Here is a 23,224-nt window from a genome sequence, read left to right as displayed (position 1 = left end):
ATTGAGCATTAAGGGGCAACGTGTCCTTTTATTTTTTACTAAGATGTAAAACTGTAACCGGAGTATATTGAATGCGGGCCTCAAATTTAGTCACAGAGAATGGTCTTTGGCCCAACATTACCCTCTAGTGGGATACAATAGAATAGATATTAATTAGGTTGTAGGATGCAGCTGAACAGGTATAACGAGATTTTGTGTCAGGTCTGCTCTGTGACAAATACAAGTGGCTATTAAGACTAAAGAAAGAAGCAGAAGAGAAAGAAGAAAATTTAAAAATACATCTCACGTTTGGAAAGTCACTAGCCTTTGGTGAGGGTGGAGCAATTCATCATGCTTAATAACCCCCTCATTTTCTTTCATTTTATTCTTTCTTTGTTGCCACAGTGAATGGCATTTAGAACTAGAGAAACAAAAACCAGAAGCCAGATTTAAAATGGGGAACAGATTGGCTCTCATGAAAATTTACACACTACTGTAGAACACGTGACCTCCAAAGGTAGAAGACAAATCCAAAAGAAGCCGGAAGGACCAGTAAACATTTCAAAGAATATTCAACGTCCCTACTATGAGAGAAATTCAAATTGAGATGAAATATCATCATCTTTCATCTATCAGATTAGTATACATCGAAAGATGGTTAACTTCAAATGTCAGTGAATGCATATGGCTGTTGTTGGGAGTGTGAACAAAGTGAATTATTTTGAAAGCTCATTAGGCGGGGTGCGCTACATTGTTAATGGGTGTATGCGTTGATCCCATAATTTTACTCCTTCAATTCTGTCCCAGAGAAATATTCTTACATATGACCCAAATCTCCTTACAGTGATATTCAGTGCCACAAGGCTTATAATTAGAAGAGTCTACCATAGCGAAAGTCCATCACCTGAGAGGGGATTGGTGTGTGGTTAAATAAAACATGGAACATTCCCTTTCTACGGCAAACTGTGCTGCCATTAAAATAAATGAGGTGGATCTATCTATACTGACATGGAACGATCTCTCTGACACTTAGGTGAGAAAATGAAATCAGAGAATACTTTTAGTTTGATCTATTTTTTTAAATGTGTGTATGTAATAGATAATCAACCAAGACCTACCGTATAGCACAAGGAACTCTGCTCAATATTCTGTAAGAACTTAAGTGGGAAAAGAGTTTGAAAGAGAAAAAACACCTATGTGTGTAAGTACATAGATGTGTATATAAATTTGTGGAACCAATGAGCTTCAATCTCTCAATAATATTACCATGAGGGAAATAGGAGTTTGTAAATAAAGGAAGACTTTCTAGATAATTTTCTAGTGTTCGATATGGGTATTCTTTTTGGATTGTTGCCTCTGTGTATTTCTTGTGCGTAAAAAGTAAACAAAAATAATTAGATATAATTATGTGGTGTTCTTGTGGATATACTGATGTTGATTGGAGACTTCACTACTGTGGGGTGTAGAAAGTATAAAATTAGCATAGTAGCAAGACTAAACCCAGTGACGTCTTTCTACCAAGTGTCATTTTTCAAGAAATCCCAGCACACTGGGTAAACATTTTGCTGGAGAAATGAGTGGATCTGTAATCTTCCAGATAGTCCGAATCTTTTCCTGGCTTCATCGCTGCCCAAGTCAGTGCTGTTTACTCGGGGCTCTGGAGTGGACTAGGATGGACGAGGTGGCAGCAGAGTTGGGGGAGTGATGAGGGCCACCTTGGGGACTCCAACCGTCACGCTTCTTCCCAGCAAACACCCCTGAACCTGGTCAAGCCACCGAGGAGACAATTTGCTCTAAAACTGTCCTTTCCCCTTCCCATTTAGAAAGAAAATGGAATTCCAAAGGAGACTCTGGAAACTCCATGTCAACTTGTGTGTGTTATTAAAGCTACTCCATCTTACATTTCATTTTCAAAGGTGTTTCATATGTTGCTGAAGTCTTTTAGGAAGTCAGTATGCCCGGGTTAACTTCACAAATTCCCTTATTGCATGCTGCATTCACAAATTCCCTTATTGCATGCTGCATCTTCTTTGTGAGAGCAGCTCTTGAAGAAATAACCCAGGGCCTAACCCCAAAATATTTTGTGCTTTTATTTTTTTCATGGACTCTCTCAAAGGTCTTCTCAGCTTATATGAGCATCTCTTTGATTGATTTCTCCTAGAAGGACCCAGTGAATTCAAATGTTACTCCCTTATTTTTTTCCTTGTTCTGACATACAGTTCTTTCTCACAGTGAGAAGAGATATTGTGTTGCATTACACTAGAAATAGCTGATATTTCAATACAAATTACAGAGGAATATTTTCCAAATATGTGATGCTAAACCCTCCTTTTTGGCTTTTGATGAAATGTCATATTGATCACGTATCATTTCATACCAAGATTTCATTCACTTCCAAAACTTCAAATGTCAACACTGTCCTCTATTTCTCACTCTTAGGTCTAAATTTGGGACAGGAGTTGTTGGAGGGATTGAAATATTGCACGTGGTTCATAGATTTTGACAGTATGACAAAGGATGCTGTAAATTATGTACCAAAACCAGCAAGTGGGAAAAATAAATAAACTGTAAAACTTCATACATTTTAGGTTCCTTGGCCCTTAGAATACCAATAAGTGAAGATAAATTTCTATGGAGAAACAAGCAGTAACTGATTATAAACATTCTTATATGCTTGTTTATTATCCTGTAGGAAACTGAAGAGGTTTGAAGCAGAGGAAAACACGATCACACTGAAGTTTTAGAAAGATCGTGTAAGCAGCAGCTTAAAAGAGTAACTGGAGGGTGTTAGGGGATTGCCTAGGGGCAGACAAAGTGGCTACAATCCAGCAATCTTTGTTGTAATCAAATCTTTGTTCTTTTCAAACACTTGCGGCAAACATTTATACACACATAGGAGAGCGTGGCATCATGCACGGGCAAAATTGACCATTTCTTTCTTGTTTGCCAGTGGATGGAAGAGTAACTATATCCCACTCAGACTAACGGATAGCCAAAGGGCTATTCTGAATGACTGCCTTCCTACTGTTAAAAAACAAACCCAATTAAGGAAAGTTGCCTTGGAGTTGCCAGAGTCAGGGACTATAAATCTACATATAATCTTCCATCAGAGCATAAACTTATGAGTCTCATTTTGGGTCACACTTTGGGGCATACGTTAGAGTTGGACCATCAGATATTACGCAGAGGTGTCAAGAAGAGACAAACTGCTTGATCCACCAAAGGTTGAGGCATGCTTTGTTCTCTTAAGTAAAATGCAATTGATCTCCTGTTATGTGGCAGGTAGTTGAGATTGCTACTTTTGTTTAAGGACAACCTATTTTTGTTTTTTTTTGGTTTTTTTTTTTGCGGTACGCGGGCCTCTCACCGCCGTGGCCTCTCCCACTGCGGAGCACAGGCTCCGGACGCGCAGGCTCAGCGGCCATGGCTCACGGGCCCAGCCGCTCCGCGGCATGTGGGACCCTCCCAGACCGGGGCACGAACCCGCGCCCCCCGTATCGGCAGGCGGACTCGCAACCACTGCGCCACCAGGGAAGCCCCTATTTTTGTTTTTTGAGTACAGTCTGCAGTGAAGAGGATAGAACAAATATTAACAGATGAGTCTAATAAAAGCCTCTTGGACATACAGACAAATACAAGGCTGGACTAAGACAGTATAATTGGGAATAGACAGAAGACCAGAGATTAAGAGGCGCTCAGAGGAAATAATGGATTGGTCTCAGTAACTGGAGGTGGGACAACAGGAGGAATCCAGGGTGACTCACATTTCTGGCTTCAGGTACTGGATGGATATTGGTATCGTTAATCAAGTTAAGAAATAAAGTGAAACAGGTTATGGGGACAAAATCATTCCGTTTTTGAAGTGCGTGACAGTGTCTGAAACACCGTAGGTGGTGGTTAGTCATGAAATAAGGGAATTCACTAGACATAGATTATCTCCAACCTAGTCCTCAGGATGTGGCATCTGTCTAGCTGATACTTTCCCCTTGAGGTATTCTAAGAACGGCTACAGGATTTACGTCTGCAGAGTCTTGGCCTCTCTGTGAGAGTGAGGGGAAGTAGTTGTGAATCCAGGAAGCCCAAATAATCCACAGCTTGGCCCTCAGCCGTCAACTCCGAGCCGATGTGCAGACCCGTCTCCCAGCAGCCAGTCCTCTTACCAAAGCCCACAGGGAGAGCATCCCTGGCCCTGCCTTTCCTCCTCACTCTGTGTCTATAAATTCCTTTGTCTGGCTGCCTAAGATTTCTTTTTAAAGGATTAGACTGTCACGAATATGTTATACAAAAGGCACAGGGCCCTAAACATTAAGTAAAAGTTATTTTAAAACAGAAAACTGTGAAATGTTGTACTCACCACATCAGTTGCTGTGCTTTTCAGGTTAGAAGCTGATGCTGTAACAAAAGAGCCGTCTTACAGGACGAGTCATGAAGATTACACAGAGGAGCCCTTAACCGGATGTACAGGAGAATGAGCGATCGGCCAGGACACCCCATGAGTTTCACTGTTAGATTCATGAACTAAGTAGCTGAGTTGAGGTTCTCCCTACAAAGCTTCCATCGGAGACCAGGTCAAGGTCACTCTACCAGGACTGGGAAGCTGCTCTATCTCTGGGGACAGGAAAGGGAGGAGAAGCCTAGCCACAACCACCCACACCCCCCAACTAATGACTATGACAAGAACATACGGGGAGCTGCCCTCTGCCTGGCCGCCAAGGTTCCCAGCCTGCATCCTTGGTGGGGGATGAAGACACTGGTGGCAGTGGACCTTCTCATTGTCCGTGGCTCCCTTGGTGGCACTTGCACAAAGCTTATCCCCCTCCTACCCAGAATCAGACTTGAAGTAATGCAGGATGGATGATGTGGCTAGATCTGTGGTTTCTCTGGAGCACTCACTTCCCTAGCATCCAGGCTCCAAATGGTTTCCCCCTTTTCCCCCATCAGTAGCTTTCTCTTTTGAGTTTTCATATATGAAAGCTCCACTGAGACCAGTGCCCAGTGCTCTGGAGCTAGAAGCTCACTGGGATGCCAGATCAAGTCTATTAGGATATAGACATTGAGCCCATCCTCTGTGATGGTGTAATGATTATTAGCATCACAGAACTAGATGGGAAGTGGCCATTCAGAGAAGATGGTCAATCACAATACACTGAAATCAAAGAGAATAATCCATGAAGATACTAAAAAGACATACACACAACCATTAAAAACTAGACAGGAAGTTTAATACTCTTTGAAATGCCCTGTCTGCCTCAGGAGGCTGACGAGGAAGGCACTGACAAGACGGTCTCAGAGACTGAGCTGGAAAGAATCAACTCAAAGGCTCAGGGCTCCTCCATAGGTAGCCTTTAGAAGCAAACGGACTAGAACCTGCTGTTATATACTATATTGACACTGTGATAGAAACACTATGAGGTGCTTGAACAAATAAGGACAGTATTACAACAGAGTGTCAATAGGAACATATACTTTCAGGGTGATGCACTGTTCAGTTATAATCCCGTTCTCAGTGTTAATGGAAAATTCTGGCTCCTCTCATTTATCTAGGGCTACACATTTAAATACATGTTCATTCCCCTCCCAAACCCATTTTTAATTCTGGAGGTGAGAGAGAGTATCAGACTCTGTAGAGTTATTTCTTGAGGCATCTTTTATTTTTTAATTTATTAATTTATTTTTTTATGATTTTAACTGAAATGATTTTGTTTCATCATTTGAAATATTGAGGCATCTTTAAGTGATAGACAGAATAATGGAATAATGTATAACCATCTAAGAGTCGAATCAAATGAATGACTACTCAAATACATACCAACTGGTGTTACAGTGTACTAATCAGGGTTAAACAGAGGTATTTTCACCCTTTTATCACTTATGTAGGATAAGTTAAATAATTAGATGACTGACAATGATTCTCTTCCTTATTTTACATTCATATGCACATCACTATGTAGTGTATTTCTGTATTTCTTTTCTTTTCTTTTCTTTTCTTTTTTTTTTGACTATGCTATAGGCTTTCGGGATCTTAGTTTCCTGACCAGGGATTGAACCTGGGCCCCCAGCAGTGAGAGTGCTGAATCCTAACCACTTGACTTCCCGGGGAATTCCCCATACTGTATTTCTTTCCTCAAAATATTTGCCTACAAAAATTTGTTACCTAAGTCAAAATGGTTGCCTAACATAATTTCCCCTGCAAAATTGTCAAAAGAATAATGTTATCACCTTAGACAGGAACTCAAGCACTGAGGTAAAAGCCACATCTGAGTATCGGATGTAGTTTATTTGTTCACATTTATCCTACTTGAGGTTAACACTACTTCATTGGACAGTTTAAAAAATCATTCTGTAAACAAAATAAAAAACAGCAGCAACAGCTAAAATAAAGACACAATGGATACTAAAATAAAGGAATGCATTGGAAGGAATATTCTGCATAAGCAAAGAAAATGTGACCATGATTATGAATTCAACAGTAAGAGAAAAAAACTCCAACATCTGTAAAAGACAAAACTATAATAGGAATAAAAAAGAAGCAATAATACAAAGTGCAGGTGCGATAGTTTTCATTTCCAAGTCCATTCAGGAAATAGAGCATACTACTCTTTTATATAAAGTGACAAGTTCCGCTTTAAACATTCAGTTACGTTATCTTGCAGGTTGTTTTTTCAAGTTACATTATCTCTACTTTACATGGATTTAACTGGAAAGATGGTCATATGTGATACATGGTATAATTTCTTGAAACTATGGAGAGTATGGAAATGGTAAAGTTTATTGTTTTACTTTTTCTTCATTTGCAATGAGTAACAAGAAGCTGAAAATCTAGTATGAGAAGCATCAGTATTTTTACTCCCCCCCAAAAAAAAATCCTGAGCCCTCTTATCATTTTTGTTGCCACTTTCAGATTCTCTGTAACAAAAGACTGTTCATTTCCCCTGAATTCTGGCCAGCTGACTTAAATCATCAGTTTTTTAAATGCAAAATTGGCCTGGTATCTGTCCAAATTGATCAGATAGAGGTGTTATTCTGGCATCACATAAAAATCACTTACACTTTCATAACTGCTTAGAACCTCAAAAGGGAACATCTGTTAAACATGATTTTTGAATAGAGGACTTTTATGAAATATATTTCAAATCTTAAAAAATAGTTTTAATGCTCCCTGAAAGTGGTATAGGATTTACCCCAGCTGACAGTGCCTATTCCATTTAAGAACATTCTGTGTTTGTGGCATTCAACTTTCCTTAACAGCTCTAATTTTATTTAAAAAGCCCCAATACATGTCTGCTGTCTTATTTAGTGTTAAACAGCACTATGTATACAGCTCAACAGCAAGATTAAGAAGTTATAAATACACACATATCACGGACAGAGTCATCTTTCTTTTGCAATTCATTGGATAAAACTGTATTCTGGTAAATCCCCCTGCCCCCGACAAGAGAGTGTACTGTGCCTACATCGAGGTGTTTAAGTATTTCTCCAACAGCTTTCATTGTGTCATATTATGAAAACACTAGGCTTTAAGCCGGGTACTAATAAATATTTAATTTAAAAGGAAGAAAGAAACCCCAACACAGAACATAAAAAAGACCCTCCCCCCACCCCCATTCTGCGTGTCCCTACAGAAGGCGCGGGATTCACCCGGACATGGCCGAGATCTCGTAGTCACTGGCCGAGGTGAGGGGCTTGCCCATCATCCGGACGTTTTTTGCACTGGTGATTCTGGCCATCATGCACACGGGCTTGTCAAAGTACTTCACCAGGGCAGGCTCCGTCAGGAGGGAGGCCAGGAACTGCTCGAAGGTGATGGCCCAGTCCCGGTCCAGGCTGGTGCTCCGGGGCAGCGCCGCTGTGCCCTGGCCGCTGCGCACCAGGACCGTGTCCTCGCCGATGTCCTCGCACTGCAGCTTGTCCTCCTCGTGGGAGCCGGCACTCAGCACCGAGTACGAGGACATGGAGCTGTCGTCCTTGGTCTCGTCGTCGGAGATGAGCATGGACGAGCAGGCCCCGTGGTCCCGCGGCGAGGAGTCCTCTAGCTTGATGTCCTCCATCTGTCCCCCCAGGGAGTGCTCCTCGCCGTCCCCTGCCAAGCTGCCCGGGAGGGGCTCCACGGGGTCCGGCGCGTAAGGCCGGCCCGGCCCTTTGTTGGGGAAGAGCATGCCGCCGGGGAGGCCCTGGTTGCCGGAGGGCCCGCCACCGCCGCTCCCGCCCTCCTTGGCGGGCTGGGTAGTGAAGAGCTTGCCCACTTCCCCGATCTCCAGCAGGAGGCTGGTCACAGCCGCCGTGGCGTGGTACAGCTCCTGCTCGTTAGGGTCTTCGCTGAACATGTTATACATCGTCTTACACAGCTCGATAAACTGCCCCTGCAAAGGGATGGAGGGAAAACGCAAGTATGTGGCCACCTCATGAGGAGCACGGAGGCAGGACCCAAGTGGACTGCAAAGCCATCTGATATCAGGACTCCTACAAGATCCCGGAAGAGTCCTACCGTAGGGTGGATGGATGTGTAGTTTAAAGTCTCTTTAAATGCTTCCTTTTTTTAAACTGGGAAAACTTCTAACATCCATGAAAGTAGAAAGAATGAAATAATACACCTTTATAATGGTACCTATCATTCTAGAGTCAAGAAGGACCACGGGGGCTTCCCTGGTGGCGCAGTGGTTGAGAGTCCACCTGCCGATGCAGGGGACACGGGTTCGTGCCCCGGTCTGGGAAGATCCCACATGCCGCGGAGCGGCTGGGCCCGTGAGCCATGGCCGCTGAGCCCGCGTGTCTGGGGCCTGTGCTCCGCAACGGGAGAGGCCGCAACAGTGAGAGGCCCGCGTACCGCAAAAAAAAAAAAAAAAAAGAAGAAGAAGGACCATGTTATACAAATGTTTCACTAACTGTTTTATCCTTTCTTGCAGTATCTTAAGTAAATCGCAGCCCTCACCTCATCTCATATCTACACACTACAGCAGGCAGCCCAGTGTTTCCAAGGTCAGGTCAGCTCCAATACCCTCTCCAATGACACATCTGCTGGTGTCCACGGACACAAGTCATGCCTCCCATCCCCACCAGGATGATTTATCTGTTCTTCTGTTAGAAAACAGCATTTGCATCCTGTATTTTAATTATTTATATTGTTTTATCGCCCTCATTACATTTCAGCTGTTTAAGGAAACAAATATGTCAGACACCTTTATAGCTGAGCACAGTGGTTTGAAAACAGCATGAGCTTGTCTTCTGAGTATCTGAGGGTATTTTTAAAGATTGGGATGAGAATGCCTGTATTCTCAAATTTGAATATTTCGTGGTTCACATATTCTCTGAGGAGGTCATTTTCTCACAACAGAGCATACTTTTAATGCACAAAAGCATGCACAAAATAGATCCAAACAGGTACTAATTAAGCGCCTTGAGGAGTACTTATTCTACATCTATCTATGACTAGAAAACAGAGCTTCAAGGTTTGAAATGCATGAACTACACTGTTCGGTACTCACCTGATTCAATTTGGGTAAATCCTTTGCAGTCTTTGATTTGGATTTATTTTCTGAAGTCCAGAGTCTCAGATAATTACGATTTTCTTGAGAATTTGCCCTCTTCCCTAAAACCCAAATGCCAAGAAATAAGTGTTCAAAGGTCAAGAAGCAACTGTTGAACCAGCAGTAAGGGAAACACAGAGAAGAGAAAGTCTGTACCTCTGTCGGGCTTTAGACTCACTGTAACAAAGCCATCGTCTGCACTGTGTTTGCTTCTGCTGTCCAATCCAACCACTACCAAGAAAGATTCAGAAGAAAAAAAGGAGAATGTTAGATGATAAACCCATAGGTTTAACAGGTGTAGTAGAAAACAGAAAAACCTCTAGGTAGAGTTGCCTAACAACAGCAAAACAAAGCAAAAACAAAACCCCAGCCCATAAATAATTAGGTAAACAACAAATAATTTTTTAAAGTGTGAGTTCCCACATATCACATGGGACATACTCACGCTAAGCAAATTATTTTTTGTCCACCTCAAATTCAAATTTTACTGGGTGCCTCATATTTGGTCTGACAACTGAGTGTTGCTGCCAGATCAGTAAACAAAGGATGTTGCAGCCACCAAGCCAGCAGCACTGCAGCTGCCCCCAACTGTGCCATCTCCACCCCGAGGGGATTCAGGATGGAGAAAAATAGGATACTGGCCCTAGATAGCTAAGGTGCATATCAAAGGAATGATTTCAGTAAGCCCAGACTCTTGTATCTTCCCATACACAGAAAAGCACTAAATTCATTAACTTGAGATATCTGGTTTCTTTAATTAACACTAATCTTTTGATGTTCCCACTACCTGTTTTTTTTTTTTGCAAAAAAAATCTTATATATCCTGGCTCTCCTCCTTTATTTCTTCAGAGCAGTCCCTCTGAGCTATGCGAGAGGCTGCCTCCTGGGCTTAAGTCCTCAGTATGTCTGCCGAATAAAACGTAATTCTCAAATTTTAGGTAGAGCTTTTTTTTTTTTTTTTTTTTTACAATCAAAAAACTCTATCTCTAGGTGAAAGATTCCCCAAGAATCCTTTTTCACAAGCGGGGCTCGGTGTATAAATAGGAATTAAAGGAATGATTTCATGTGGTGTTCAGTACTTAAAAAATGGTGGTGCTGGCCCCAGTGAATGTTGATTTCCCTCCTCTGTTACATTATCATCTTAACTTTGTATACATGAGATTGATCTGTCAGGCTCTGCAAAAGATCAAGAACTCACTTTTTAAAAAGAAACTGACATCTATGTTGATAAAAGAAAACAAATGCCATGTGCTACTAAATTCCTTCAGATCCATGATCTAGCATTTTTTGACTTTCAAGAAAACAACTTATAATTGTTTTCTTCTTTCTTCTTAAAACAGGACATCCCAGGGCTTCAAAAGGGAGAGGTGTACAATCCCCCCAATTTCCCATTCAGTTTGTCAGCTGTAAGAATGCATCCCAAGCACTTCCTCAGCCATGCAAAAGGAGGCTGGTTTGCCGCATCTGTAACCTTTACATATTTAGTGCCAAATTAAACTCTCAGCAGCTTTTAAGACAGACTGAGGAAAATGTACTATATATGCTGTGGAGAAAGTCCTCTCCTCTTAATGGTGAACTAGCTTTAGGGGACAAGTAGATAGTCCAAAATGTTATGGTAAGCCCCATGCAATGGATATTATACAGCCAATTAAAAACCATGTTTTCAGAGAATGTAAATGACATCGTAATAGGCTCACTGGATTTTAAGTGAAAAAAGGGTACAAAACTGTACAGGCAGAAGAGGTGGAGATGGCATGTGCCAGAACACACTTGTTCTATTTTTAAATTGTTCATAAAACAATCCTTCAGCCAAAACAAACAAACAAACAAAACTGTATTGGCAGTTTGATCCCAGTTTTATATATATATTATGGATATTATTATAATTATATGGATAAAGAAGGAAAAGAAATACTTCAAGATATTAATTATTATTGATAGTTATCTTTATATCATGCAGTTTTAAGATATCATTAGCTTATTTTATATATTTTGACCCATATTTAAAAAATTTTGATACAAAGCAATAGTACTTTTGGAGTTAGAAAAAACATTTTTTAAAAAGCATCTTTTGAGGCTATTAAATGCTAGTGGCATGTAACCATTCCTGAAGCATTTCTGAAACAAGTGACTCCTTTTCTGAGATGAGTGCCCACTAAGAAAGATGCAGCTAACATTTTGCAGCCAAAATATGATTGCTAAGAATTTGAAGAATACTGTCAGATGTGCTAAGGCACTATGCTAAGAGGCCTACTACATTATCTCACTAAGTCCCTACTATACCCAATGTGACAGCTCTCATCTCCACTTTCCACACAAGGACCCTGGTGCTCCCAGATGCCCGAAGCTGCCTGAGCTCATCTAGACAAACAGAGATAGCATCCTGTCCAAAACTCCTGCCCTTAACACATATCACCCATAAGAAGACTGTCTGGCTCTCACTCCTCTCCACTCAATCACTTAGGTGCTCACAGTTTAAAAGCAGGTCTAAGCTGTGCTTATTTGGGGACCGTAAGATTTAAGAGGCAAAAGGACCCAGGAGCAACCCATGCTGGCTTTCAACCTTGGGTGAAGTCAGGAGGCTGCCTGCCCTACGGATGAAGTATCAATGGAATGGAGATAATGCATAGCAGCAGCAAGCCCAGATGCTGCTTAGATCCACACATGGCACAACAGGACAGGTTCATATGTAAATCTGGAGATATTTCTAATGAGCCGGCTCCTGTCTGTGTAAATCTAACAACCGCACAGAGCAGGGGTCAGCAAACTTTCTCTGTAAAGGGCCAGATGGCAAATATCTGAGGCAATTCTACCACTGTAGTGTGAGAGCAGCCATAGGCAATATATAACTGAATGAGCTTGGCTGTGTTCCTGGTTGTGTTCCAATAAAACTTTATTTACAGGCAGTAATGTTTACATTTTATATTATTTTAATTCTTTGATATAAATTTTATATTATCACAGGTACAAATAGGTGGTGGGCTGGGTTTGGTCCAAAGTTTGCTGACGTCTGTTACAGAGCAGCGTATCTGATATCAATGCTAGTCCAGATTCTGGAGAGCAGCGTAACAACAGAATGACGTTCTTAACGAACGTTTCTCCCTATCAAGGAGAGGGCAGCAAAGTATATGCTCTCCAGGTAACGCTTTTTCTAAGCCAGCAGGACACAACGTACATGGTCCTTTCGGTGGGCTGAAGTTCCCACTCCCCAGTAGGTGGTCAAGTTCAAAAATTTAAAAAGAAAGTAGCACATTAGACACTTGTATTCATTATACTTCTTTGATTGTCTAGCTTTGGAGGCAACTTTTCCCAATAACGGAGGGCTCTGTAGAAAAGAAACAGAGAGGCCCTGACGAGGAAAGTCACTTACCATGTGTGCATTCTGGGGTGATATCTTCAAAGAAGTATTGAGTTGCTTCAAAAGCAGAATCTGGCTCGTCTTGATCAGAGGATGGCTCTGGAGAGGGAGGAGAGATGATTCTCATATGGGCAGGGCCAGGACTCAATGAAAGTGTGCTTTAATTGCTGAAGAAATGACACGGGGCCCATGAGAACTGAAGTTACGAAGGTGGACTGGGGGGGTCCCATCACTGGTGCGGGCCTTGAATGCCCACCTCCTCAAAACCCTTATGGGGGAGGGGCTCCCTGCCGTTCTAACTCCACCTTCCTTTATAACAACCCCACAATGAGTGTCCCTTCACATTTGCCTTTTTTGGAGACTCTTCCTAAATCCTGTGGAATGATGGTTTAAGGAACCAAATTTTGGGAAATGGTACACTATAACGATAATTCCCAAATCTATAGTTTTACCTTGTCTCTGTCCTTGGAGCTAATCCCGCTTCCTTCTTCCCTTCCTCCTCCCTCCTTTTTCATTCTTCCCTTTTTCCCTCCCTTCCTTCCTCCCTCCCTCCCTTCCTTCCTCCCTCCCTCCCTTCCTTCCTTCCTTCCTTTCTCTCTCCCTCTCTTTCTCTTTCCCTCCACCCCTCCCTCCCTTTCTTTTTTAGTATTTGCTAGATATTTCCAGCTGGAAGCCCTCCTTGTTTAAAACTGAACTCACAACTTCACCATCTTTCCCACTGTTTCTGTCGGTGGTAACACAGCCCCCCCTCGACTCAGAATCCCATGAGTTACCAAGTGTTATTTGTTCTCTTGCAGAAGCCTGCTCTTTTCTATTACTGCAACTCACACTTCAGACAGGTGAATGACCATTGAATTAAGCACCTGCTGATTCAGGAACGCATGTAAAAAGTATCGTTCAGTTTGTTCTTAGTGACCAATGAGTGATTTTGTACATCAACAAAAAAGGCAAACAGGTCTTGCCAAAAAAGACTTCAAGCCAGGCCAGAGTCACAGGTACATGTGCTACTCTGTGTGTCTCACTTACCAGGCAAGACGTGCATTTTGTACAGCAGTTTGAGCTTCTCTGTGAGGTCCCCATGGCACGCGGCACCTAGAAGTCACATGAGTAAAAATGTGAAATGCACCGTGTGTACTACAATCCCCCCCCACCCCAGGCTCAGCGTCCCCCTGAAGCACCTACTTTTACAAATTGAAACCCAGGTATCGTGTGGCAGAAAGTTTGGCCAGGACGTATTTGGGTTGAAAGCTCTGGAGCCAGGATACCTGGTTTCAAGTGCTTTGTACTTACTATGTGCTCTTGGGAGAGTGAAACTCTCTGTACCTCAGTTTCCCCTCTATGAGGCAGGATGACAAATTAGAAGATAGTACCAGTGGTCTTGATATCAGGGCCCATGAAATGTGAGAACTAAAGGTGTTAACACGTAGAATAGCGGCTGGCACAAATTTAACCAGTGTTATTGATAAGAAAAGTCAGGTGAGTGGGCCTCAACACCCTAAATACTTGCTAGAGTCCAGAAATAATCTCAATACATGTTTAAGAGTGCTTCAAATTACTCATTTTAGAAATCTTTTTTAGTTGCTTTTGGGGTCTCTTAAATATTTCTTCAGTTCAATTTAGCCTAACCTAGCCGCCATTATATCACCATTGCTTCAACCCAAAGAATCCTGTTACATTTTCCCTTACAGTCCATACGTATTTCAGGAATCAGAAAATCCTTTGTAAATGCGTGTTCTCAGAGTGCCTAGTTGAAGGTTAATCAGATTTGCGAAAAGGGGAATCACAGGATCTGGACTGGTTGGCAGGGGCACCAGGGGTTATCTCGTACCACCTCCCACTTAACGCAGGGGCCTCCTCCCACACCCACATCCACGTAAGAGAGACATCTGAACATCCTCAGGGACGGGAAGCTCATCACAACCAGAGGCATCTCATCTCACTGGGGAATTCTAGAAACACTGAAAGGGCTCCTGTCATTTTTACTTTAGTCAGGACCCTTAACCTGCAGGTTCAAGTGCATAAATTCCATGAACCACAAACAATGTAAAATGTGGCCACGTGCCAATGTCACTTTTTGGGAAGATTTCCACAGTCCTTATCAGATCTCAAAGAGATCACAACTCATACAAAGGTTTAGAACTATTCCTTTTCCTTCCTCTTTAAAGTAAAAAAAAAATAGGTCTATTACGTCTTCATTACAACAATCCTTCAGATTTTAAGGACAGCTGTCCTGTTCCTCTCCAGCTTACCTTTTCAAGGCAAATTTATGTCCCCCAGGCTATACCTCTCTACATTTTTTCAACTTTCTTATACGACATGGTTTGTACACTCTTCCCTATTCTTACCCACATCCACCTTATGTGTTAATGTGTCCATCAATAACCCTCTGGACAGAGAGTTCCAGAAGCTTCTAGTCCACTGCAGAGAATAGTGGAACTGTTCTTGACTCTTAGCCTAAGTCTGCATTCAACTCTTTATACTCTTCACTCTGGAGTTTCTTATTGACCACATAGTTAACTAAACCCCCAAATGCTTACACACTGACCAATACTAACCATGAAAATAATGACAGACATTTATGAACCATTCACTTGGTGTTAAATCCTATGTTAACTACTTTCCATATGCATTTCACTTTCTTCTCACAATAATTCTACGAGATGGTCACAATTATTATCCCAACTTTACAGGTGAGAAAAGTCGGACTTACTGATATTAAGTAATGTTCAAGGTCATAAGCTAGCAAGTGGCAGGCCCAGGATTTGAACTCAGATTTGTCTGATCCTAGATCGCATGGTTGAAACCACTATACTATATATGCAGACGTACAGTTCTTTTACAATCACTTCTTAAAATTTAAGATTTCTGATTTATCTCTATCAGTTTGTTTTTGCCAATCATTTCCTCCTCTGATTTCTTTAAATCTTATTTTTGTCCTCCAACACAATGGTTGTCTCTTCATTTCGTGTAGCCAACGCATTTGGTTGTGGTAGCTTCTCTACCTTTATAGTTTAAATCCCTGACTGAGTCAGGTAGAGGGGAATATGCAGTAATTGTAGTGACAACAATAACTAACACTTTTTGAGCCAGGCACTGTTGTAGGAACTTTACTTGAATTATTTCTTTTAGTCCTGACAATAACTATTTTGCAAATGAGGGAACAATCACAGAGGTTAAATACCAAGCCCAGCATAAGAGAGAACTCTCCACTGACCGTCATGCTTTGGATGCAGGGTTCAGACAGGCATTGAATCACCAACATCCATATCCCTCCAACTTTCCACTTATAATGAGTTATCTGTCCAGCGACCAGCTGCCTCATGACATCTATGGCATGTTTAGAAATGCTGCCTTCCAGAAATACCACTGGAAAAGGAGGCCCAGCTAATTTGTGGCTTGCGATTGTAATCCCTCATCTCTAATTCCATAGAGATGGTCTGTTCACTAATTTCTAGACGGATCTTTCTGGAGATGAACATTGAAATTATTGATCCATCTCTTCCAGAATTCATTCTTTAGTTTCTTAAGACTTGAACAGAATTTCTCTTTTCTAGTCTACTTGTCTGTCTCCATAGCTGTAATCAACCCGCATGACTGACTACAGCTCTTGAGACTCCTCCCGGCAAACCGGGTGGAGTTGACTTTGCTCAGAGAACTCAACTGCATTTTTAAGAAGCCTAAGTACTCTTCTCCAATGTTTTCACTATCTTGGACTGCAAACCTCTCTTTCCTTTTCGGAAGATGTTGAAGAGTATTTACCTTGTTGGGGTTTGACTAGGCTTAAGTAAATTAAATATTTATATTTAGTCCTATCACTTTCTACACGTATCTGGTATTTTCGTTATGAACATCTTTGCCAGAAGCAGATTCGCATTACAACTAATTGGCCATAAGGCCATTTTGCCATAAAAGATAAAAATAACTGGTCGATGGTTACATTACACTAGAAAATAAGATATCAAGTTTTGAAAATCCTTCAGCGAGCTAATCTAAGCCAGACTGTGTTAAAATTTTCACCATTTTCAAGAAATTTATACCCATCAGGAATCACATTACGATTTCCTTTTGCGGGGATAGGAGGAGCTTGATTCTTCGTTTGCCTCCAACGTCTAATACTGCATGATAAATTTGGTAAAGACGGCCTGAGAGGACAATCTGTTGTATCCAAATTAGCTAAAGAATCAATCATTAATTTCTCGAAGGCTGTTGTGAATCAGTAGCTGCTTCTTTTATATTTGCCATAGCTTGGTGAACTTTTGGTTTCGACGAGTGGGAGGCATGACTGTGCTCATCGAAGGACTTATAAAAACTGATTTGTTATCTTTTTCTAGTGTCATAACTGTCAACCAATTATTTTTATCTCTTATGGCAAAATGGCCTTATGGCCAATTAGCTTTGCAGCAAAACTGGCTGCAGCAAAGATGTTTACAGCAAAAATTCCTAGAACACTTTCTACATGCAGAACCTGTCTCTTTTTTCTCCTCCTTATTTTTGTCCAAAGGTAATTTAAAAAAATCCCCCTTTTGATAGACACCAAGGTGATAATAATAGTTACTTTGGGGCAGAAAAGATTAGGAGAGGGTCAAAAGGGTCTTTAGCTTTGTCTGGATTGTTTTACTTTATTTACTTTATTTTATTTTGTTCACTTTTTTGAAAAGCAGAATGTATTTATGTTACTTTTGTAATTAAAAATTAATGCCTTCTTCTTCCCTAAAAAAAAAAAAAATCTTATTTGCTGTCCTTAGCACAGAGTAATGAGAACAGCCCTCATCTGAATCCTGGACCCAGTACGTACTAACTGTGCTTTTCAGTTCAATAACAGACATATATTGACTTGTTAAAAATGAATGTTCTAGCAAGTTGCTTAACTTTTCTAAGCCTCCATCTCTTTAACTGACAATGGGGGTATTAATAGTAAGCAGACAGGCAATAAAGCATAATATTGATAGTAACTGCACAAACGCTGCTTCCAGGGTGCCTGAGTTCAAACTCCAACTTTGTAGTTGTGTGCTTTAGGTAAATTAAATGCACATAAAGCATGAGGGCAGTACCTGGCTGAGCAAATGCTATATAAATGTTAGTTATCAATACTATTATTACCCTCAAAGGTCTGTTGTTTGGATTAAGTAATAAAGTACAAGTTCTAAAGCATCACAACAGAGCCTGCACTTAAAAAAGGCTAGTTTCCTCCATGTACCCCCTTTGAATGATATATCTGAGTTCTTTATACAAATAGTTTTTACTTATCTAAGAGGACCTTATCTACATCCCTTTGCTTTTTTTTTTTTTTTTTTGCGTTACGCGGGCCTCTCACTGTTGTGGCCTCTCTCGTTGCGGAGCACAGGCTCCGGACGCGCAGGCTCAGCGGCCATGGCTCACGGGCTCAGCCGCTCCGCGGCATGTGGGATCTTCCCAGACCGGGGCACGAACCCGTGTCCCCTGCATCGGCAGGTGGACTCTCAACCACTGCACCACCAAGGAAGCCCCCCTTTGCTTTTTTAACAACCATTAGCTTTCCCTGGCCTTTGAGCCTTCCAGTCATTATTCTTAATGATTTAGGGTACTTTTTGGAATCATCATTGGCTCTATATCTGACTCCTTCATCTTTCGTGGGCACAGGTCATTTTCAAGTGCATGGACCAAGGTCACAGAGTGGCACAATTAGAATTTTTAAAAGTCTTCCTTCTTATCTCATTCAGGCAGCCTGACATAATGCCTGCTATATCCACAACCTCGTATTGGGCGGGCCAAGCTTGACCACCACGTAGCTTTTCTGCTCAAATATTAATGGGACAAGAGTCCAGTGGAATATAAGACAGGAAACAGGTCAGAGAGTGAGGCTGACAGGCAGAAACTCGTGCTGCTTGTGAGGTGAGGGTGTGCATTCTCAGGATGGACACCCTTCCTCCCCACAATATGGAGAGAAAAGACTTCCATTTAGACTGCAGGGCTGTTGCATTTTTTTTTTTCAGCTCTTTATTGAAAACATGAAATGTTCTATAAAATTTTATGAAACATATGTACTGTAAATATATTTTTTGACAAAGAAAAGCAATCCATCCAAACATTTCTTCCCTTGTAAAGTTATCGTGATTTGTGGTTTCAGTGTTTAAGTTGGCATGCTTGCAAACTCTCTGATAATGTATTTTAACTAGTGCTGAGGACTATCGAATGTAGAAGGTAATGATTTAATCATATAATATATCCATTAACTAAAAACGAATTTTACAGTCAGCTTGCAAACCTTAAAATGTGCTTCTCTGTCCTGTAAACCTTGTCTCCTGAAGCGAGCGGGGCTGTGGTCCTGAGGGCGGCACAGAGAACCATGAGGGCCACGGTGCTTACGGACCTGTTCCCTCCTCCCCCTGCCCCAACTCATGCAATAACATCACATCCTCCTTACTCAGTCCAGAGACAAACTCTCGGAAGTTGATCAGAGAATCTCCATTTTCATCTAATAACTGGAATAAGCGCGAGGCGAGCACGTCAGAGTGAGTTCCACAGGCCCAGGGAAAGAGAAGAGCAAACATGCCCTTGAACAGCTCAAAGTCGATGCGGTACTGCTCGAGATAGGGCAGGCTGGGGTCATGCCGGTCCAGGGCATTGCTGCTCCCACCCCAGTAGCAGCTGGTTAGGTGTTCCGCCTGAAAAATCAAAGAACACGAGGACTACTGGGGACTGCATCTCACAGCAAATACCAAGAAGAAAGGCCCTCCCTCAAATTTGGAAAAAGGCTTTAGGTCACCCGTGTGCATCTCCTGTGGGGTGGGGGGGCAGTGGTCTGGTCCCAGGGCCCCTCGGCTTCTCTTCTACATATATCTCCACTTGACCCCGCTCCCCCCAAACTCCATGGCAACCATCTCTGCGTTTACATCTGGCATGAAAAACCCGGTTCAATTACTGGCGTAGGTGAAAAAAGAAAGAAAACCCTCCCCCTCCCCATTTTCTTCTCCCCCGTGCCCATCCCCACACTCAAAAGCATTTTAAGAAGTGACTCCCATAAAGACAAACTTTTTTTTTGGTTAATTTAAAAGAAATACATAGAATGTTAAACTGAAAAAAGGATCTGTAATTCAGGCAATCTGATCACCTTGTGTCCTCAGTGAGGATGGTACAGCCCAGAGGGTAAGTAGCTTCCACAGGGTCATCTAACCAGTTAGTCAAAGCAGAATCATCATGCGATTTTGGGTCTCCAAACTCCTAGTTTAGTGTCCTGTAAACCCCCTGCTTCCTGGTCATCAAAATCACATTAATATTATCCTAGTCATCCAGTAGTCAGGCTACAAGTGTGCGGTCCTCCTGTTTCACGTATCTGAAAATAGCTCCAGGAAAATTATGAGTAGGAACCGCTAGGGTGAGGAGAGCAGAGATCCAACAAAAGGCTTCTTGTTTCTGTCCTTGGAAAGAAGGCTGCCTCTTTATTCATGAGGTCATATTGATTCTGGTAGAAATAAACGCCCATTCTAGGAAGACCGCAAAGAAAAAACATCTAATAGAAAGGCCAGCAAGAACACCCCAGCTCCCCTGTATGTAGACATTTACAGTTAGCACTGAATGGTAGCCTGGGGAGATGGGAGAGGCATCCAGAGGGAGACTTTATTTTTTACTTTATTCTCTGTTGTACTATTTCATTATAAGCAGGTATACATATTGCAATAGCAAAAGGCACTTACAAAACAGATCTCCCCTCCCCCTGCCTAGGGGTTCTGAGAAGGGAGAGTCAGGGGTGAGTGCGTAGTACTTCAGTGTTGTTCTCACTTAGAACGGAGCAAAGAGGACCAATGTCCTTGTCCTCACTGTTTGCTGGGCATTGTAGCTAATAACCCCCAAAAGAGCGGAGTAAGAGTAGGCAAGAGAGGAGGAAGGAGAGGTTTCTGCAGGGCAGCCTCGGGAGAATAAAGGAAGTGTGTCAGGTCCACCAGGCTTTGGGGCTGCACCGGCGCTGTGGGTGGAGATGGGGGCGGGGCTTGGGCGGAGTGGTGATGGTGGTGACGTCAGGAGAGGAGGGTCCGAGGGACTGCACGGGTGAGCTGTGCTCTGAAGGGATGCCCAGCAGCCCTCTGGGTGCGACGGTGTTGGTGATACATCCCCAGGAAGGGTCCTCTTTACCGGAGCTTCGTCAGTGGATGAAGGTTACCCAGAGCGCTTCCTCCTAACTAAAGCGCTCACGTTCCTCTGGAACCAGACCTGAATGTGGTGCAGGCACTTTCACCGTGCTCACAACCTTCAGGAAACGACAAGCCATGCAGACCACGACCCTCTTCTTTGATGAGACCCCCTACGCCATCAGTTGGGCCCTAGGGACCCGAGATTGAAAAAGGACTAATTTAGAAAGAGTTCAAGAGAAACTAAGGCATAGGGGCCCTGAACCACATTTTCCATCAAATCTGCTTAAGGGTGGCGGCCTTTCACCTTTTTCTACCAAGTTTTAGCCCAAAGCCCAAGGCAGAAAGCCCCGTGGGAGACAAATGTCTCTTTCCTTTGTATCTGAAGGAAACACCCCAGAAATTGGCTTTTTAAAGGACTAAGAGTCTGGCAGCGTGTCTGACACAGTAATGCCTCAATAAACGTTCGTTCAGATGTATTAAAGCCAATGAAAGGCTTCACAAGACTCAAGAAAGAGTCGGTAACTGAAGTCTTTGTCTTGGGTTCCATAGTACCCGAGAGTCCTTCCCATCCCTGACACCAGCCAAGGGTCTCGGGTTCTCTCTTGGGGCGCTCAGCAGACTTGGGGAACTCGTGTTTGTCAACACACCCTTAGGGCAGGGTTTTGGAGTGTAAAGAAAGCTTTCTTCAGGCAATATCCTCGGCGTACAAATGACACACCTGGTACCTGGAGGTGCATAGACCAGAGAGTGCAGGGGTGCCCGGGTAAGAAGACAAGGGCACCCCTGCCTCTGTGTCTTCAGTGATCTCCGGATCTTGGACTTCTGCACAACCAGCCCTGGTCTTCCTTTTCCCGGTGTGCCCCAGAGTCAGCCTCCTCTTTCTCATGTCATAGCGCTTCCCATTATCTGTGCATGGTCTTGCCACCTCCAGCTGCTACTCCCGCTTCCCTTTAGTTACCCCAAATCCTGGTCCTACCGGCACCACCCTGTGAAGCAGATTTCTTCCAGTCCTCAGTATCCTTTGAAAATCTGATCTCAACTGGATCATTGTATCTTCTTGTTTTGATCCAAGTTGGATCATTGTAGTTTTTGCTTAACAAAACGAAGAGGGACTCCCTCCTTACGGAAAACCAACGTATGCAGAGCGATTAGCCACCGTGCTTTACGTGTCTGAATAAAACACGAATGAGATGGCACAGGCTAGACACCTCGCCGTGAAGTGCTGAACGCAGCCTGGTGGGGATGCAGTTGTCCACTCTGTTGATCATGCTGCTGGGTTGCACAAAGCCATCAACCTCTCTCTGCCGGCCCCAGAAGCACGCAGAGATTATACTAGATGGAAAACTGATCACTAATTCACCTATGTATTCAACACTCATGTTTGGAAAACCTAGTGGGGAGAGACACCAAACTAGGCACCAGTGAGACAAAAGGAAATAAAACAGTGGTGCCTCCAGCAGCTAACAGGCAAGTGGGATCATTTGGAAAAATATTCCCAGCTCTCACATTCTCTGATCCTAAGATCTATTAGTGTCCAACTCAGATCTTTACGTTTGTCCCTTTATGTTCGTTCCTGTAATATCTTTGCAGTCCTCAACCGTCTTCCCTAGTTCTGAGAGTAAAAGGCTCTGTACACAAGAAGCTAGCCAATTAAAGACTGTGATAAAATCGGTACCCACATAAAAGGCATCTTTTAAAACTTTTTTCTTGGCAATTGCTGCAGTTTTACAATGTTGGTAATGACAGTTATGACAAAAGTATTTTTTCTGGAAGAAAAACCATTCTATACTGCTTTATTTACTGACATAATATTTTCTCATTGAGGATCAAGATTGGTATGGGCTGACTTAGAAAGGAAAATTGCAGAAATTTAACAACTCAGCTTTTCCTTAGACATTTGAACAGCTTTGTTCTTATTCTAGCTACATATCTCTTTTTAAGAGTGCTTTAATATAGATTAATATAGGAAATTGCCATTTACAAGAGTCTCAGGAAGAATTTAAACTTGATCGCCATCGTTCCAATGAGAATTATAAAGTAACGCCCTATTTTCTTAAGACCAAGGAAACAGCTAAAATATTATATGGAGTGGAAGAAAGCTAAAACATCCATTTAAATGAGTTATATCTTTATTTTTCATATTAAGTACTCTATTTTTACACTCTCAGCTCTATCTTCCTATTTATGCATGTTGACACTCATGCTAACCCTTCACAATTTAACAGAAAAATCTAGAACTAACTGAATTATTAAAG

The 23,224-nt window shown here is 42.3% G+C and overlaps 1 protein-coding gene across 2 annotated transcripts in view; it reads right to left on the bottom strand.

Moving 5' to 3' along the window:
• Positions 1-7,612: 7,612 nt before the first annotated feature.
• The window catches only part of TBC1D9 (TBC1 domain family member 9), a gene marked incomplete at its 5' end in the record, with an annotated part of 101,143 nt that continues 85,531 nt past the window's right edge, over positions 7,613-23,224 (bottom strand). For both annotated transcript variants that reach the window (XM_079714885.1, XM_079714886.1), the window contains 6 exons: positions 7,613-8,339; positions 9,462-9,565; positions 9,660-9,734; positions 12,874-12,960; positions 13,888-13,953; positions 19,265-19,505. In XM_079714885.1, coding sequence (XP_079571011.1) covers positions 7,614-8,339; positions 9,462-9,565; positions 9,660-9,734; positions 12,874-12,960; positions 13,888-13,953; positions 19,265-19,505 — 1,299 coding nt within the window. In that variant the 3' untranslated portion in view covers position 7,613. The remainder of the gene's footprint in view (positions 8,340-9,461; positions 9,566-9,659; positions 9,735-12,873; positions 12,961-13,887; positions 13,954-19,264; positions 19,506-23,224) is intronic.

This window comes from Hyperoodon ampullatus (genome assembly GCF_949752795.1).
Source record: "Hyperoodon ampullatus genome assembly, chromosome: 1".
Taxonomy (NCBI): domain Eukaryota; kingdom Metazoa; phylum Chordata; class Mammalia; order Artiodactyla; family Ziphiidae; genus Hyperoodon; species Hyperoodon ampullatus.
Note: the sequence above shows the minus strand (reverse complement) of the source record. Positions and strands in the feature narration are given on the sequence as shown.